The sequence below is a fragment of the Phlebotomus papatasi genome, chromosome 3 (genome assembly GCF_024763615.1).
Source record: "Phlebotomus papatasi isolate M1 chromosome 3, Ppap_2.1, whole genome shotgun sequence".
Classification (NCBI taxonomy): domain Eukaryota; kingdom Metazoa; phylum Arthropoda; class Insecta; order Diptera; family Psychodidae; genus Phlebotomus; species Phlebotomus papatasi.
The window spans coordinates 88,373,543-88,393,452 of record NC_077224.1 but is presented as its reverse complement, the minus strand read 5'-3'; the positions used below and the strand labels follow the sequence as shown (position 1 = coordinate 88,393,452).

General features: G+C 32.8%; 3 protein-coding genes across 4 annotated transcripts in view; 1 reads left to right on the top strand and 2 right to left on the bottom strand.

The window, feature by feature from the left end:
• Positions 1-9,135: 9,135 nt before the first annotated feature.
• Positions 9,136-10,471, bottom strand: LOC129806800 (probable cytochrome P450 6a14). The gene is made up of 2 exons (XM_055855574.1): positions 9,613-10,471; positions 9,136-9,554 (listed from the first exon to the last, which is right to left on the bottom strand). Exons 1-2 carry the CDS (start codon positions 10,469-10,471, stop codon positions 9,136-9,138), a joined length of 1,278 nt encoding a protein of 425 aa, XP_055711549.1.
• A 955-nt stretch (positions 10,472-11,426) lies between these two features.
• Positions 11,427-12,996, top strand: LOC129806799 (probable cytochrome P450 6a14). Its single transcript, XM_055855573.1, has 3 exons — positions 11,427-11,520; positions 11,911-12,519; positions 12,578-12,996. Exons 1-3 carry the CDS (start codon positions 11,427-11,429, stop codon positions 12,994-12,996), a joined length of 1,122 nt encoding a protein of 373 aa, XP_055711548.1.
• A 3,822-nt stretch (positions 12,997-16,818) lies between these two features.
• The window catches only part of LOC129806257 (zwei Ig domain protein zig-8-like), an 82,633-nt gene continuing 79,541 nt past the window's right edge, over positions 16,819-19,910 (bottom strand). For both annotated transcript variants that reach the window (XM_055854721.1, XM_055854722.1), the window contains exon 8: positions 16,819-19,445. In XM_055854721.1, coding sequence (XP_055710696.1) covers positions 19,345-19,445 — 101 coding nt within the window. In that variant the 3' untranslated portion in view covers positions 16,819-19,344. The remainder of the gene's footprint in view (positions 19,446-19,910) is intronic.

Below are 19,910 nucleotides of genomic sequence, written 5' to 3'. Positions count from 1 at the left end.
GCTGAACACATATGCTTACATGACCTCAAAATTATTTTAAATGTAACCGTCGATAACTCGTCCGGATTACGGCGATCCGGATTAGAGAGCGGGCACTGTATTTCACTTTAAGCAACATGACTATGGCAATACAATTTTTATAATTTCAATGCTCACCGCTAGGAGCGCGATATATAGTGTCCTTCATATATATTTGGTAGGGGAGACCTGGGCAGAATTAGGCACGCATAGAATTAGACAGTGGCTGAGGGATGTTATAGCGTGACTTTGAAGACCTATTGAGAGAACTACCAAATGAAAATTTCATTTGCTGGCTAATTCGGCCCCGGTCTCTCTTAAGGAGTATTTCCTATGGGAGCTTCTTGGCACCAAGGTATGATGGTGTCTTATGATTTTTCTGGTGCATATAGTAGATAAACTATTTATTTCCACCATCAGTTGAACAGCGTTTATGGCATGACGGATGGTTTCTCTCTCTCTGTTACGGCCTGGCCCATTATTTAAATTAAACATTTGTAAATTTGTAAACAAATTGGTATGAGAGAGATGACAATAAAACGAATGAATGAATATAAGGCTTAACAATTTGGTCAGACAGGGTATTCCATTTGTAATCACAAGCGTAAGATTCAGTTATTTCAAAACTGTATAAACGTCTATTAGACAGATGGTGCTATGAGTCAGGTAGGGGGAAGTGGGGCACCTTTAAAATTTGATTTTAAAATTAAAATTTAGTTCAATCTAATTTTGAGCGGGAGAGAATGAGATAGACATATGTAAAACGTATGAGAAAGAAAGTGATGTGAATTTTGATTTTATGAAATTTTTCTGATCTAAAATGTGTGCCGGAACTATAAGGATCCGTCTCATTTTTTACCCCAGGAAAATTTCACTAAAGCGAAATTCAGATTATTTTCATTCTGAAATGTTTTGCATAAATCTCTCTTACTCTTTCACACTCTTCTCTTCTTTTGAACATCACACCAAATTTAATTTAGTTCAATCTAATTTTGTGTGGTAAAGAATAAAATCAACATTTGCAAAACACTTGAGAGAGAAAGAGCTGTGACTTTAAATTATACAAAATTTTCCTGATCTAAAATATGTGTCCAAAATTACTGACTCAATTCCTAACCCAAATTGATTTTTCAATTACTTAAATGGATTTATTATGCTTCCAGCACACTTTTAGATAAGGAAAATTTCATTTAATCAAAATTGATAGCTCTTTCTTTCTCAAATGTTTTGCATTTGAATATTGATATTGGTGTGACGTTCAAAAAAAGAAGAAGAAACAAAATGAACGCAAAATGTTTGAGAAAGAAAGGGATATAGTAGACTCTCTCTCAATCGGGCATTTCGGGCATCAGAGATTTGGGCATCAAAAACATTGTAAATTCCACAAAAAGCGATAATATATGAAGAATCACGATAAAACAAGAGAAACTACAGCGAATTTGAACAAATTTGCTTTAAAATCTAACGTGATAATATTGTCAATAAAATTTTGCACCCGTTTGAGGGAGAGTCTACTGTATGAATTTTAATTTCATGAAATTTTCCGAACCAAAAAGTGTTCCGGAACCATTACTGTCTAAAAAAGATATTTTTTGCACAGCAAAATAGACTTTTTGACTAAGCGAATGGTCCTACTGATCAAAACTAGACTTATACTGAAAATTCTAATATATATAGTGATCAAATAAATCAAATTATAATTAAGGTCGGTCCTCAGGAATATTTAGCCTGTAGAATTTGGCGGTAAAGGATGAATCCAAATTCACTGAAATTTTAGAATCATGGATTAAAGTATCTTTCAATAAATTTCCTTTATATATTTCTTTACCGCTCATAAGACTTTACAATTTTGGGGCTAAATATTATTTAGGATCAGCCTAAGTCTATTTAAGGTTAGCTTTTTTCCCAGGACACTTCTAGAACCTTCGCAAGCAGATATTTCTTTTGAGAACTTCTTGAAGATTTCCGGATATACGATTTTTTAGTATCAAACATTAGTATATCCTTATGACCTTGAATTATTCTTTGCGATATTTTTTCAAGGTTAAAATTCAAAGGCCTCAGAAAGATTTTTTTAAAATTTTAATGTATAAGGATTCATTTAACATTAAATTAGATATAAACGAAGTATGTTAATGATGATGGAACATATTCAAAATGTCCTAATTTGTTCGAGCATTCTGCGAATTGTCCATTATGATTTTCTCTGGTAGTGTCTCATTGCATAGTTGGAAAATTGTCAAGAATGAAAAATTTGTAGTAAGACGGAAAATATTTCATAAATATGTTTGGAGTATTGTAAAAAAAATTATTGAATGACACAATTGTCCCCTCCATTCCCCTATATTCTACGCGCAAAATGTAACTTTATGGCTTCACAATTGCGCCTTGTTTCAACTTAATTAACCTGAGCGAATTGTTCACTTTTGGCATATTTTGTGAGGCTTCTGCAGTCTTGTTTACTTGATGAAGACATTAATTAAATGAATAATTTATAATGAAAGATTCCTTACAGATATGTACACTGCATCAGCTGCTACATGCAAAATTTTCTTTTTCCCATCTATATTTTTCCACTATTTGCATGTTAATAAAATTGTTCCCATTCCCCAGAATCCCCTTTTTTTCCTGCTACGAGCACTGTGTGTCACCAAGGGGATGGAGCTTTGAAATCCCTGGGTGAGGGTGCAAAATTCCCATTGGAGCAGTTTCTATTTCGAGAGTTTAGGGGGAATGGGGGAGACATGGTAGCACACAAAAAAAATATGAGGAGACACATAATGAATATTTTGGTGGGATTTTTTGGTCATTGAAGCATAAATTTCCATAATTTTTCAATCTTCAAATAAATTCATACATTTGTGTGTGTGTGTTTTTTTTTTCGTGGCACAAAGTGCAGATATATCATCGTCAGATATCATACTAGCTCTCCACTCAACTATTTACCAGAATAAAAAATTGCTTTTGTCCTGTAGATAAGACAGGGATTTTCCATTTTCATGAAATTATATTTACATCAACAGATGAGAGGGGTATTAAAATTTGATTTGCATATAGAGAAATGCCATGGGAGTAGAGACAACGTAATTTAACCCGTAATTTAGAATGACACTTTGTGCAATTATTTAAAATTAAAAAAAATAGAGAGAATAAATGTCACATGGATAACTCGGTGTAGCAATTTAAAATTTGAATTATTTCTTTCAATGCTGTGGGTGACACTTTAGACTTCAGATAAATCTGGATAATCCTGATAACATCGGTTATCGTTTTATTGTGATAATTAATCCGTACGTCAGGATTGTGATATACCTGATATCTCAGATAATCCTTGGTACACTTGTATAATAAGATCTGAAAGAGAAATACAACATTTTTACACAACATAATTTACGAGTGACAGTTTAGATATTTGACAATCTGGATAGCTACATCCTTCTTCTCTGACCTATGATATTTTATCAATATTACGATTTTCGATCAAATAGTTTTAAACTTTAATGATTGAGAAAAAATTGAATAATACTACGTAAGTTCCATATAAAATTTTGGATAATCCATCTGTGTCAGGATAACAAAATCAGTGTATTTTTTCAGTTTTTTTTCAATTATGTAAGCTTAAATTAAAATTATCTAAAAGAACTTAACTATATCCATACTATAACTGTTATGTACCTACAGGTATTGCATCTGACACCTTGGATAACTGTGGATAAGGTTATCCATGATTATTTTTATCTTGTTCTCCGGATTTTTAAGAGATGAATTCTCAATTTTCCACCTAAATTGCTTTAAAAATTTTAAGTGACCAGAATTTACATTAAAGGATTCAACTGAGTTATGCCTGAATATTTGGATAACCGATGATAATATAGATAACTACCTTCCACCTTATACTTGATTAAAATTTATCAGAAATCCCGAATTTTAGGACTTCCTTTGTTAGATTATTACTTAAATTCAGTTTTTCTGTCTAACACTAAGCAGTTATTTATCACCTGCTTGGATAAAAATGGATAATCTTGATAATTGTTTTTTAAATTAGTCTTCAGGTACTTAAAAAAAAGCTCAGCTTTAAATTATATGGATTTCATAGAGAAAAGGTATGAGAATATTTTTGCGCTTTAAATTTAAATTAAAAGATAATACAAATGAGGTACATAAAAAATTCGGATTATCCATGACAGCTTAGATAATTATTTTATCGTTTTTTTAAATTAACTTCTGAAACAATTATTAATTTTTATCAAAAAATTTCAAATAGAAGTAGAGAAGTAAGATTCAGTAATATCACGCAAGTTGCGATTAATATATTGGATAATGAAACCTCTAGGATACTGCAATATCTCTGTCATATCCCTTTTTATAAATTGAATCATTGAGTAGATATTTACTTTGAGTAATTCATACTAAGATAGTTGTGGCAGGTTAATTATTTTCATCTAATTCCTGAAACATCTGACATTTTCTAGTCAAATTTTATTAATTAATCCCCAAAAAAGTCTCGAATGGATCAAAAGCACAAAAAGGCTTAATTCCGAATATTTTAAAATCCCGAAGTCTCAATACAGAATGCTAAAATCCGAAAAGCTAAAATTCCGAATGGGCCAAAATTATTACTGGGTCGAAATCCCGAAAGGATCAAAGAAAGTTATGAAAAGCTAAAATCTCAAAAAGAAAAAAATCCGAATGGGTCAAAAATTTGAAAAGATAAAATTCTGAAAAGCTTTAATCCCGGAAGTCAAAATTACAAATTCTTAAATGTACTATCGCTACTGTCACGATTGCACTCGCTCTTGCTGGAGATAAAGGGAAATTTTCCATGTTTCGGAAAATTATTCTACACATTATCCCTCGTGTAATTTTATTCTTTTCAGAATTTTTTGACCCATTCGAGATTTTGGTTTTTCGATCTTCGGCTTTTCGGTATATTGACCCATTCGGGATTTTGGCTTTTGGGTTTTGGACCCGTTTATGACCTAGTTTGACAGAAGACGTGACTTGTGTTGGTGAAGACATAATGTAATTTGAATTAGAACGGATATTATGTCTGATAGGGTAAAATGAGGTAATTTGGAACCATTTACAATTTGGGACATTTTAGATTTTCTTATTGTTTCACAGATGAGCAAAGAGAAAACAAAGACCGCGAAATATAAAAAAAGACGATTATGAAGAGGAGAAGCTTTTGTTCCTTTTGAATATCTAAAACAGTGAGAAAATCTCAAATGTCCCAAACTGTAAATTGTTCCAAATTATAGGGTAAGGAACCTACGTAACAATTTATTGACAATAATATGGTGATCGTCGGATGGGAAATTTCAGTCCAGAGTAAAAACTCTTCTTTCCAACGGTGGGAAGAAGAGTTTTTTATTCTGGGCTGAAAGTTCCAAATGACCTCATTTTACCCTATAAAAACTTTTCATAGAGCTTTTTATTTTATTTTATCAAATTGTATTATATTTAATCATAAATCCTGGAATAAAAGGAAGATTTGTGACATGTCGCTTATTCAAGATGGTTTCTGAAAGAAAAAATAGGGTTGCCAGAAGGTATAAAAAATGAAAGAATCCTAAATTGAAAATTTGCGAAAAATTGTCCCAAATCGTCAAGTTGATATCGCGGGATGACTTGACGAGATGAGACTTAACGAAACTTTAAAAGTGACAATTGAGACAATTTTGACAGCTTGGATAAATGTATTTGAAATCTTCTATCCAATAAACGGGATGTCTAATGAATATTATCACAAATTAGAGAATCCTTATCGCTGTTTTTTATAATTCAGCTCGGATTTATGGTTATTCTCGCACTTTTTTTTCTGAACTATTTTTCTCCTCATTCTCTCAACATGGTACATGTGACTGTAATTATCAACCATAAATAAAAGTAATGAGATAGTACGTAAATTTTCAGTTTTTGACATGTTGATTAATGGTCAGTGTGTTACTCATACGTTCGTTGGAACTTTTTTTTTTGCCACTCAATCCCTCTGCATTCAAATGAAAGCTCTCACTTTCTGGTCCAAGCACAAAAAAGCTCTCTTTCCACCTCCACTCTCAACATTTTCCTATTCAAACTTTCCCCAAAAAAACCCCATATACATATGTGTGTAGGGTGAATGTATATGAAATTTTAATTTAAACTTTCACCCAGGGTGAACAAGTGCAACTAAATGCTGAAAACTCGTCCATTTGGCCGTCACAGAGAAAAGGGCTGAATTATTTGAGGAGGAAAAAGGTTAATGTTGCGTGGTCAAATTCTTAATAGACTTTTTGGATATTTTGGAGAAAGAGCTGGGCAACTTTATGATAAATTGCAAAAAATGTTCATTCAAAGAAATTTCTGCTCATACAGCTTCTATAAAATTTAATTGTCTACACTTTGGACCACCATACTAGCAAAAAAAAATGCATTACTTTTGTGGATACTACAAAAATAAAATAAAAATATAACCTGGCGAAAGGAAAAAAAAAATGAATAATTTACAATGTAGAAATTTTCTTTTGCTAGAACAGCATTTTTTCTCAAGATAGAGTGAAACTGAGGCCAGAAATATGCTGTGAAAAAGGGATGAAAAAGTTTTGTCTGCTGAAGTCAATTATATTAAATTTAATTATATTGTACTTTGAGATAAAATATATTCTCTCCATTTTTTTGTTCATACTTTTATTTGATTGTTTGCGAATGTAAAGGAAAAACTTGGCAAAAAAGGCAGGGAAATAGCACATTTTGCTTGCAGTTCCAAACAAGAACCGACGAAGAAAAGGAAGTAAGAAAAATGGGGCATAAAAAGACAATTAATTCACTTTGTGCAGATTTAAAACAATAAATAAATAAAAATACACAATGGAAATAGGGAAACAATGAGGAAACATTAAAGAATCTCTAAAGAGAGCAGAAATTTGAGATCTGCCACACTGGCGGCTGTTTTTTTCACTGACAACGATATGTTACGTAAATCAATATGATTACAAAAAGAAATAATTAAAAATTTTATTTTTATGTTTTTAAAAGTTAATTATAGAAATAAGAAAATTTAAACTTAGCACTCAAACAGACAATGAACTTAGTAATAAAATACTAAAATGTTTCAAATTTGAGGTTGTCTTTGTTTTAAGGTAAGTGCGCCAAATTTCGGCCACTGTGAGTGTAATTTCGGCCAAGCAATTAAATGAATTACAATTATGGATTTAATCTTCGAATAGTCAATGAATTTATTTTGCTTTTAAATATTTATTCATTTAATTATGTATTAACACAAAAATAGTTAAATGTTAGGTATAATTTGAATTCAAATCGTGTTGTTGAAACTCAATGTGGAAAGAGTATTACAAAAAATGTGACAGATCGCTTGTGTTTCTAGAAGTCGTGTGATTGTGGAGAAGTACAGAGGGTTTTCCTTCGATGTTTTCCATGAAAATTGATTAGTTTTCATTAAAGATTCTTTCTATTTAAGTTAATAGTGAATCATTCTTTAAATTTCGGGTGAAATTTTTTAGCTGGATCAGTACCGGCAAAAGTGAGCAAAAATATCCGGATCAGCTTTAAAGAAAATGTAAGCTTTTCCCGAAAAATCCTTATAGAACACAATTAGTAGCTTTAGAATAGATCTTTCAAGAAAAAAAATGCAGGTAACATAGGAATTAAATCAGGAAATATTTAATTTCTTATACAGAATAACAAAATATTGGGTCATTTTTCTGGGCACTGTATTTTTGGAACTGAATGAAATGTAGGTTCAAATTTGACATCATATTCAAGCTTTCCAAAAAAGTTTTTTGTAACATTTGACACACAATTGAAAAAAAACTGATCTTATATTAGGCTAAATGGAGAAAGAATCTGAAAATGGTGATTTTAAAAGGATTTACCTTTTGTAAAAAATATATTAGCACGTTTCATTTTATTTCAAAAATTTTATTTAAAAAAAATACTTAAGGTTCTTTGAATATAATAATTATTATTAGATAATTTCATTATAACCATTTATTTTTATAAGCATCAAAAAATTAAAAAGTTGATGTAGATGCCACAACTTTATGGAATATTTTTTAATGGCTTTCAATACATATCCAAACCCAGGGGCATGACATTTCTCATGTTTCCCATATGTTTCTAGCGAGCCGAAAAAACTTTTGAATTTATTAGCTATTTTCTGTAATTGTAGAATGAATTAGCAAAAAATACTAATACAAAATAAAAGCCAATTTAATAACGAAGAGGCAACCGAAAACCCTGAATTGGCAATCTACATAGTTTTGAAGATATCTCGTGAAATGTGTACGAAAACAGGAAAAAATTTACACTAAAACTGGCCGCATTTTTCAGAGCTAATGTCGCCCCCCCTGTCCAAACCATTGGAAGTTTGAACGTTTAAACTGACGAGTTTTACAAAAGTGAGCAAGTTCATGAAATGGACATTTATCTTAATAAAATTGCGATTAAAACGTTCTGCCATCCTGTAATTCCACAAAACTACCCAAAAATTCACTTTTTGCAAAAAGTGTCAATAATATCGAAATTCGAAATTGCAGAACAATCAGCGCTAAAGCGACAAACACATGAACTTGCACTTTAAGCTTCCGGTAGATTTTCAAATAGGTTTGGCTACGCTTTGGAGTGGCTTTGTCTCTTCGAAAGGTTATTACTGAACGAAGCCAATGAGGATCATATTAATAATCCCCAGGTTGACTTATTTGGGGGGTCATCCAAAGACTCCAAGCCGATATCTCTAACCATTTACCCCCCAAATTACAGAACATGAAGAAAATGAGAAAAATGGATTTTACTGCTCTTTTGTGAAGTTTAGAGCCATGGCATAACGAAAAGAACTATCAATTTCGTTTTTTATACAGTAAAAGTTTAAAAGATCTTCTAGTTAAAAAAATGTTAATTACATCTGTTAGGCTAGGATCGGTTGCAACTCACGTCACAAAAACAAAAAATAAATAAACTTTTGTAAGTTATATATATCCTTATACTTAGGAAACATTGTATCCTTTAGGCATGAAATAAACTTCAAAATTGAATTGAAAATCAGGTGTGCCGGAACGATAAAGATGTGACAAAAGCATTACTACCCCAAAATCGCTACACTGCTGCCGATAATCTTTTCTAAGAAGCCATCTCCAAAGTGATCCACATACCATCTTTTGGTGATAGTGTAAAAGATCCATAGTTAAAAACAGGGGGTATAACAGTCCTTGGAGATACGTTAACTCGGTATTTAGAAAGTAAGCTGGCTAATCCAATCTTAGCCTGCACCATGCCAAGTCTCATTGCAATACAATTCCTAGGGCCTTCTCCAAACGGAAGCCAAGCATAGGGATGACGGTTCTTGATGTTATCTTCGGTGAATCTTTCAGGATCGAATTTTTCGGGATCTGGGTAGATTTCAGGATCATGATGGATTGCATGTACTGGGATAGCTATATAAGTTCCCTTGTCGATCACATGATTGGTGTTAGGAACTGAATAATCCTGGCCACAGAGTCGTAAGAGATAATCAATTACTGGATATTTCCTCAATGTTTCTGTTCAAGTAGATTTTAATATTAAAATTTGGGAATTTGCATAATTTTACAAAATCACCTTTTATGATTTGATCGATATACTTCATCTCCATGCATGCTTCATACGTATATTCATCGTTGTATTTTTTCAGGATTCGATTCACTTCTTCTCTGGCTTTCTCTTGAATATCTTGATGTTGAGCTAGTTCATAAACAGCTAGTGTCAGAGTTGATGCAGTTGTTTCGTAGCTTGCATTGAAAATTGCGTACATCTGCGCAACCAATTCTTCAAATGTTATTTTTCCTAAACCCGTAGAGTCACTATCGAGTTTTCCCGTATTTTTGATTTGCATTAAGAGTGATAGAAAATCATCCCTCTTTATGTCATTCTTCTCACGATACTCAACGATTTCTTTGAAGAATCTCATGAAGAATTCTGCTACGTCGGTTTTGATAATTTTCATTTTCAACATGCGACTGAAATCTTGAAACATTGTTGAGAATATAACACGCATGGCCTCGAAGAAGGTAAATTCATATAATCTTTTTCCAATTCTTCGAAATTCTGTATTGGGTTTCTTGAAGCTGTTACATTCAATGCCAAAAGCACAATTTCCAATGACGTCAGTTGTGAATAGCAAAAAAATATTCTTAATTTCAATTGTTTCCTTCTTCTTTGCAAATTGCTCTAAATAATTTTGAAATTCTCTAGCAACATTTACTATTATATTGTGCATCATCTTCAATTTTGCTGTTGAGAAAGTAGGGCTCATTTTATTCCTCAAAGTTCTCCAACGTTTTCCAGATACAAATGCCAAATTACCAGATAGAGGATCGTCTTTTTCATTACAGTAGGTTCCCCTGTCAGTGAAGTACTGGAAGTCTCTTGTTAAAATACTTTTCAACAATTCTAAATCTGTTGGAATAACAACGGGCATTAGAAATATATAAATACCACCAAAAACGTTTTTGCCCTTCAATTCTTTATAAATTTCTGAAAATATATGGATTCGATGATTGGTTATTTCCGTCATTTTAGTAAATCCAAATGGAAATTTAGGTTTCACATAAGGGACTCCTCTCAATTCCCAATACTCAATCTTTTTCTTCACATACAGATATCCTGCCACAAATATGATAACTATTGCCACTGGGATTAGACTCAAATCCATTTTGGATTTATTGAGGCAAGGCACTGTCGCGGTCAATTTTAACTGGGCGAGATCTCTGAATGTACTAAGAAAATTTGTATGATTCGCAATTTGTATACCTAATTACCCTAATTATCATTACATGTTATTTGAATGATTCAAAATAAAAAGTAAGACTATTATTTGCAAAAATAAGGATTTAATTGGTGTCTTTAGCGAAGTCGTATTATAGAAATTTTTTCTCGGTCATTTTAATTTATTTCTAAATGTCATTCACAAATGTTTATTCAAAAATAAAATCCTAGCTCTAAAAATAGCTTATTAGAACTTTTATGTTCTATTCAGTAATAACGTTTCGAAGAGATAAAGCCAGTCCAAAGCCTAGCCAAACCTATTCGAAAATCTACCGGAAGCTTAAAATGCCAGTTCACGTGCTGCCATTTCGAATTTCGATATTCTTGGCACTTCAATCGTCAACAATATCAACTTGTCAACCAGTGTGTAACCCTATAAAAGAAAATCCTCGGTGCTTCTTCAAACGACTTTTCCAAGACACCAATTAAATCTTTATTTTTGCAAATAATAGTCTTACTTTTTTATTTTGAATCATTAAAATAACATGAAATGATAATTAGGGTAATTAGGTATACAAATTACGAATTATGAAAATTTTCTTAGTACATTCTGAGATCTCGCCAAGTTAAAATTGACCGCGACAGTGCCTTGCCTCAATAAATCCAAAATGGATTTGAGTCTAATCCCAGTGGCAATAGTTATCATATTTATGGCAGGATATCTGTATGTGAAGAAAAAGATTGAGTATTGGGAATTGAGAGGTGTCCCTTATGTGAAACCTAAATTTCCATTTGGATTTACTAAAGTGACGGAAATAACCAATCATCGAATTCATATATTTTCAGAAATTTATAAAGAATTGAAGGGCAAAAACGTTTTTGGTGGTATTTATATATTTCTAATGCCCGTTGTTATTCCAACAGATTTGGAATTGTTGAAAAGTATTTTCACAAAAGATTTCCAGTACTTCACTGACAGGGGATTCTACTGTAATGAAAAACATGATCCTCTATCTGGAAATTTGGCATTGGTATCTGGAAAACGTTGGAGAACTTTGAGGAATAAAATGAGCCCTACTTTCTCAACAGCAAAATTGAAGATGATGCACAATATAATAGTAAATGTTGCTAAAGAATTTCAAAATTATTTAGAGCAATTTGCAAAGAAGAAGGAAACAATCGAAATTAAGAATATTTTTTCGCTATTCACAACTGATGTCATTGGAAATTGTGCTTTTGGCATTGAATGTAACAGCTTCAAGAAACCCAATACAGAATTTCGAAGAATTGGAAAAAGATTATTTGAATTTACTTTCTTGGAGGCAATGCGTGTTATATTCTCAACAATGTTCCAAGATTTCAGTCGCATGTTGAAAATGAAAATTATCAAAACCGACGTAGCAGAATTCTTCATGAGATTCTTCAAGGAAATCGTTGAGTATCGTGAGAAGAATGACATAAAGAGGGATGATTTTCTATCACTTTTAATGCAAATCAAAAATACGGGAAAACTCGATGGTGACTCTACGGGTTTAGGAAAAATAACATTTGAAGAATTGGTTGCGCAGATGTACGCGATTTTCAATGCAAGTTACGAAACAACTTCATCAACTCTGACACTAGCTGTTTATGAACTAGCTCAACATCAAGATATTCAAGAGAAAGCCAGAGAAGAAGTGAATCGAATCCTGAAAAAATACAACGATGAATATACGTATGAAGCATGCACGGAGATGAAATATATCGATCAAATCATAAAAGGTGATTTTGTGAAATTATATAAATTCCCAAATTTTAATATTAAAATCTATTTGAACAGAAACATTGAGGAAATATCCAGTAATTGATTATCTCTTACGACTCTGTGGCCAGGATTATTCAGTTCCTAACACCAATCATGTGATCGACAAGGGAACTTATATAGCCATCCCAGTGCATGCAATCCATCATGATCCTGAAATCTACCCAGATCCCGAAAAATTCGATCCTGAAAGATTCACCGAAGATAACATCAAGAACCGCCATCCCTATGCTTGGCTTCCGTTTGGAGAAGGACCTAGGAATTGTATTGCAATGAGACTTGGCATGGTGCAGGCTAAGATTGGATTAGCAAGCTTACTTTCTAAATACCGAGTTAACGTATCTCCAAGGACTGTTATACCCCCTGTTTTTAACTATGGATCTTTTACACTATCACCAAAAGATGGTATGTGGATCACTTTGGAGATGGCTACTTAGAAAAGATTACCGGCAGCAGTGTAGCGATTTTGGGGTAGTAATGCTTTTGTCACATCTTTATCGTTCCGGCACACCTGATGCAATTAACATTTTATTAACTAGAAGATCTTTTAAACTTTTACTCTATAAAAAACGAAATTGATAGTTCTTTTCGTTATGCCATGGCTCTAAACTTCACAAAAGAGCAGTAAAATCCATTTTTCTCATTTTCTTCATGTTCTGTAATTTGGGCGGTAAATGGTTAGAGATATCGGCTTGGAGTCTTTGGATGACCCCCTAATAAGTCAACCTGGGGATTATTAATATAATCCTCATTGGCTTTGTTCAGTAATAACCTTTCAAAGAGACAAAGCCACTGCAAAGCGTAGCCAAACCTATTCGAAAATCTACCGTAAGCTTAAAGTGCAAGTTCACGTGTTCGCCCCTTAGTGCTGATTGTTCTGCAATTTCGAATTTCGATATTATTGAGACTTTTTGCAAAAAGTGAATTTTTGGGGTTTTGTGGAATTACAGGATGGCAGAACGTTTTAATCGAAATTTTATTAAGATAAATGTCCATTTCATGAACTTTCTCGACTTTGTGTAACTCGTCGGTTTAAACGTTCGAACTTCCAACAGGTTTTTAGGTAAGTTCTCTCTGATCATATGTTATATCATATCTCAGTTTCGAGGTCAAAAAACAGTCTGAGAGAAAAATTGCACATGGATTATGCAAATGTAGCTAATAAAATTCTCTAATAAAGCTAATAATAATTCTCTATCAAACCCAGAAAACAGATTGTTAGGGACAGTCCTAGTTTTCGAGATATTTTTGATTAAAGTTGCCAAAAAGTTCGATTTTTCCATGTTTTCTTACGTATATGAGACTACAGCGCCCCTGGTGTCAGCCAATAATTTATTGGGCATCTAAAGGAGAACAAATGTTCCCCTACTAAGAAATAAATCGGTTCAGCAGAATCGGAGATATAGGCACCCGAGTATCAAAAAAACGGCAAAAACGTTTTTTTTTGCCTAGATTCCATGCGGAAAAACAAAATAAAATTAAAATGATAAATATTTTCGTAAATCATTTGACCCTAGTAATAGAAAAAATAGCATGAGAACCCAGGGACAAAAAAAAGTTTAAAATTGTTGCACAGTGTAATTTTATGCCTCGACACGATTAATAATAATAGGATCCATATGATAAATTTATAAATTTATTTAGGTCTCATCCACTGAAATTGAATATCTAATTAAAAATAACGCAGGGTTTACAACTACCCCGTGTTTACAACTGCCCCAGTTTCCCCTATACCAAGAAAATGTGTGAAAGAAAAATTTACTGAAATCGTAAGAACGTTCCTCATATATTGGACCATTCCTCATTAAACGAAAAACCTTGAAAATCATTGAAAACTTCACTTTTATTATAATTATAAAAAGTCTTTAACCCTTTAACGACGAGACAGTTCTCGCTGACCGAAAATCAGAATAAAAATGAAATCGATAAACAAAACTTGTGAAACGTCTTATAACCTTCAAAAAGCCAAGAGAGTGATTTGGTGTATTTTTTGTCTTTATGGACGATAGGTATAAAAATAGCCAAAAAATTTAAGTAATTTTCCTAACAATACCAATGACTGATAATTTTCACTCTAATGAAAAATATTATGCTTAAGTATTGTAGTTTATTTTTCCAAAACGGTTTTGCTTAAAAAAATTGGATGTATAAAAAATAAGTAAAATCAATTTTCAATATGAGAATTGAAAAGAATCGTAATTTTTGAGCTTAAAAATTTACAACACAGCAAATAGCTGGAGACTTGCAAAAAATATCCTAGATTCATTCAATCTTCTACTTTGCAATTACGTACAAAAATGAGAAAAAAAATAACTTTAGATAGTCAGGAAAAATTCTTTTCTTTATGGGACACCGGTGTTCCAGTCGTCCTTAAAGGGTTAATTTCCTAACTGAAATTTAAATTCAAAATCTTACTTACCAGGAAGCTTTAAATCGATCACAGTGCCACCTGACATCCCGTCAATATGACATTTGCTGTCACTTTCTTGTGATTGATTTTGGCATGGCTGACAGTAGATGTTGCAGAATTTTGATCAGCCTCAGTTGAGGAGTTTTTCCTCAGAATTTTTCGGAAGTAATGCCTTAGACACACTTACGACTTAAGCCGAGAGAAGGCTTAATGTAATTGTAATCAAAATAATGATTAGATTACATTTCCATCAGTTTCTGACTAATCCGTCTCTAGGCTTGAGTCGAGAAACGGCTTAGTTAGTGGGAAACTGTATAGGGGAAACTAGGGGACCACCAAACACGGGGTAGCACTAAACACTGCGATTTTTTAATCAGATATTCTACTTCAGAGGACAAGACTTATAGAAATTTATAGGCATTATAGGGATGCTTGTCCACTGAAGAAATGGTCGATATAGTCCAAATAGTTTAGAACTAAAAATTAGTGGTTGGTGGTACCCCGTGTTTGATGGTGCCCCAGTTTCCTCTAAGGTTATAGTCGGATTATCATTTGAGTTAAATATTTGGTAATTCTGATAATTCTACTACAGTGGTAGCTTTTGTAATTTGCTGTACTGTCAGTCTAATGATAATAACGCCACCATTCGGTAAACAGGGACAACAATTCTTTGGCGAGTTAATGGTAAATCTTACGTTACTATTACCCAAAGATTAATTCCCCAGTTTAGAAATTTTTTTCAAGTAGTCTGAATCTTCTGCTGCTCCTGTTTTTATCTCACATCGTAATAATTCAGTTTCTTGTTCATTGTACTTTACGAAAAGTCTTTATTATGGTTCTTAACCCATTCAGTCAATGTACCAGAAATACTTGAGATAGAATGTTCATATTTTGGGATTAGTTTCCTACAGATTAGTAGATGAATTTTTTGAAAAGAAAATTTTTTTATCTCATATGGGGGCGCGGGGAGCCTCTGTCAAACACACGTCTTAACGGTCACTGAATTTAAATTTTGTGCATTAATTCAATACAAACTCTATTGCTTTAGATAGAGTAACTATCCAAGAACACCAATTGGCAACTAGAATTCAAGTCAGGAAAGAGGAAAGAGGCCAATTTTAACAAATTCGACGGGATGTCGTATTTTTCGTCCGCCAATTTGAGCAAAAATTTTGCATGACCTTCCGCGAAGCAAGAAAATAATAACAAAATGTATTTTCATCTCTGTCGGACTATTTTTCTCAAGTAACTGAATAACTAACGTTACTAAAAATCCATTCCTGACAGCAATGCAGATAAAAATTGCCCAGAAATAAATCATAAAAAATCACTCAATTTGCGTATGATGTATAATACAATGGTATGGAATGGGTTAATTAAATTGTTTGATATTGAATGCTGTCCGAAATTTGACACAGTTCCTCCATGTTCTTCTTTCCATGATTTCTCTACATTTTGAATTTGAATTTGTAGAGTGTACGGCCAATTTGACAATTGGTAACCCAGTCAATGGTGGCGGAACCCAGAAATTCTAATCTTTCAATTTTTTTATTTTGAAATTAAATTTATTCAAACTTAAAAACAGGAGCTTTTCTGTTGTTTAATAGAAAATCTTGACACAATTCTTTTTGTCCCCAGTGATACAAGGAACTCCAAAGCCTTTTCTATTTAAATACCAAAAAAAATCTAGCAGTGTCCAAATAACTTTTTAATTAAAGAATTTATATATCTTTTACTCATTTCCACGTTTCTTTGCACACTTTATTGCATTTGAATGGAGTCACAATTTTAGCAGGAAATCGAAAAGTAGCGGAAAACTTTTGGGGCAGGGGTTATTAAAAGAATCTTATTTTTCGAGATGTTATTTTCAATAAAATGTTTATTTTGATTTTTTTTCTTCATTCGGAGTATTTTCCTTGAGAGAAAATATATTTCACAATCAATTTTTTTTGTGGGAACGGAGAAACAGGAAGACATGGAAAGGGGGGAAGATGACAAAAGGACAAAAGGAAAATTGGGAAGAAAGATCAAAAATGAAGAGGGAAAATAAGGAACTTTTGGTATATTGTGATTTGAGTGGAAAAATTAATTGTTCCACAGAGTTGCACACAGGTAAACAATGTAATTTAATAAGTTTACATTTTGTCCTCTTTCACTGTCCAATTCGTTTGGGAAAATCCATCGGGAAAGAGCCATGAAATTGAAACGCTGTGGTTTACAATTAAATTGCTGTTTGTCTCTTTGTCTGGTTGTTTGCAATGTCTATTTGCCGGAGGAGAAAGAGGGATCAAAATTGTTTATTTATATATTATTTCTCATTTCTATTTGTCTAAGTCATTTTTCTATTTTCTTTATCTCTTTTTTTACTTTACTAAAACACTACGGACTCTCTTCACCGCACAAAACAGTCAAGTTTATGTCTCTGACAAATAAGAGCATCATCATCCACAAGTTTTTTTTCTAGTTTTTTTTTCTTGTGGAAAATTCTCAAATCACATTCAAATATGCGTACTTTTTATTATGGAGAAAAAATTTCACGGATATGTTTGTATAAATCGCGTGATGCTAAAAGATTTGGCACAACTACAAAATGGCATTAACTATTTGTTTTATGCAGAACGGTTCCTTCCTGAATAAGACACTATCCTTATGCGATTAAATTTTTGAATCCCAAAAAGTGCTTTAGGTACATCATGCATTCTGATTGGCAGGAATTTGAAAGCCTTTAGAACGCTCACGGCTTTAACAAATCGGAAAAATGATGCAATTTTAGGCCACGCCCCTAAGGTAGATAATTCTGATTTCTTTTGTATTTTCAATGTGCAATAATGGTCTGCTGCAAGACCTCTTGTTTAAATTATGCATACTGATTGGTTGGAATTTGAAAGCTTTTAAAATGTGAAGTTTCAGCCAAACAGAAAACGTGATAGAAATATAGGCCACGCCCCTACGACAAGTATTATCAACTTTTTTTGTATTTTCAATGTGAAGCAATGGAATACTACAACTTCTTCCGTTAAAAGTGCCTCCACCTATTCAATCTAGGGCATATCATGGATATTCTCATCGATTACAATTAAGCCACGCCCCTTTTAATTCTTAAATGAAGGCAAAAAGGATTGTACTGTAAGTGTGGGCGACTTTGCCCTCTACAAGTGACTTTGATAGCTTTGATATTCTTCTGTTCGTAAGCGTTTCTTTAATTTTAATGTTTAAGAATGGTTTTCACTAACCGGACATGGTAGGTCATATTCAGGGGAATGACATTTCCTATATTTCTAGCGTGCTGAAAAAACTTTTGAGTTTATTAGCTGTTTTCTGTCATTGTAAAATGAATTAGCAAATAATACTAATACAAAATAAAAGAAAATTTAGTAACGAAAAGGCAACCGAAAACCCTAAATTGGTAGCCTACGTAGTTTTGGAGATATCTCGTGGAATGTGTACGAAAACAGGAAAAAATTTACACTAAAACTGGTTGTATTTTTCAGAGCTAATGCCACCCCCCTGGTCATATCGGTAAAGACCATCCTTAAGTTCTAGAAGTAAGTAAAAGCTTATGATAACGTTTTTATGGATCTAGAAGGTTCAATCATTTGGGTAGCAGAGTCTCCATCTCTATAGCAAATACACTGTCGCGGTCCAGTTTTATTTAAAAATAAGAAAAAAAACTCTATTTTAAAGGTGTGACAAATTAAGAATTTTGGGAGGGGCAATAAACACAAGAGGGCGTGTCTTGTATTACGATATGGAATTATTTTCTTCCCTATGTCCATGATTTCAATATGGAAATTCATTATAAAATATTATTTAGAAAACAAAAAAAAAGTTGAAATGTTTAGTGTTTCTTTTTTAGATTTCATCCAATTGAGGGCGTGGTTTCGTTTTCTGGGATATGAGGCATTTAGCGTCCGTCCCAGTTAAATTCGTAAGTGTAATTTGCTATAGATATGCCCTACTATCCTCATATTAAACATTGAAAATTGAAGAAAAATCAACGTTAAGTCCGCATGAATCTCATAAGGGGGCGTGGCCTAAAGTCACTTTTTTAGGTGTAGCTTTCTGAGGAAGCTTGTTATTGCCTCTCTACATAATATGGAAATTTTCAAATAGTCATGCCATTCTGCAGGGATACCAATGAATTAAAATAAGAAATGAAAAAACTCAGTGATGATGAAATTGGACTTTTCATTCTTATCTTTCAAACTCACTACTATTTATCTGACCATTTTCTTTCATTTCTTTCTCTTTTCGATCTTATATATATATTTTTTTTTCTCTGTAGCTCTATGAGATAATTCAGCTTTCTGTCAATATTACAAATTGAATTACAATATGTTGATTCCCATTGTTGGTTCACTCAAGACATTCCCATTCATCTTGTGAGATTGATGACGAAAAATGCGAAGAAGAGAACTGTGTAGGGATCACCAACTTTCAGCTTTCCACCTTGTTGCATTGCAGCGGGATATTCACCTGGAGAATTGAAGAGATGGGAGAAAAGAATTGCATCACTTGAGGAAAAATCACAAACTCAGAGGAGCACATCCCAGGGGATTGGCTATCTTAAGAAGACCGCACAGTTGATAGAAATCATGGCATTTCATTGTAAATTTATATTGAAACAATTCTACAAAATCCTTAAGCTCAGATAACTTCAAGGGGCTGATCACTTTCAGTTTGCTTTCCTTCAAAGTTTTAGAGTATTTTGATTTGAAAGGTCTTTTTCGAAATAAACATTACTCAGGCAACTTTAAGATGGCTTATGGTGGTATTCCAATGAAAAATGAACGTATTTTTTGGATATTTTGCTGTTCTCAAGTGGTTCTGCATTATCGACATATTTTGTGTTGGTTCCTGTTTGGACTGTTTCTCCCCAATATTCGCTGCGTCTTAAAACCACCAAACAGTCGAGACAGGAACCAACACAAACATAAGTCA

Coding starts and splice junctions, on each gene's coding strand:
- LOC129806800 (XM_055855574.1), bottom strand. CDS start 10,471: ATGCCCGTTGTTATTCCAACAGATTTAGAATTGTTGAAAAGTATTTTA. Junction 9,555..9,612: donor TATCGATCAAATCATAAAAG/GTGATTTTGTAA, acceptor CTACTTGAACAG/AAACATTGAGGAAATATCCA.
- LOC129806799 (XM_055855573.1), top strand. CDS start 11,427: ATGGATTTGAGTCTAATCCCAGTGGCAATAGTTATCATATTTATGGCA. Junction 11,521..11,910: donor TGAGTATTGGGAATTGAGAG/GTGTCCCTTATG, acceptor AAAATTATTTAG/AGCAATTTGCAAAGAAGAAG. Junction 12,520..12,577: donor TATCGATCAAATCATAAAAG/GTGATTTTGTGA, acceptor CTATTTGAACAG/AAACATTGAGGAAATATCCA.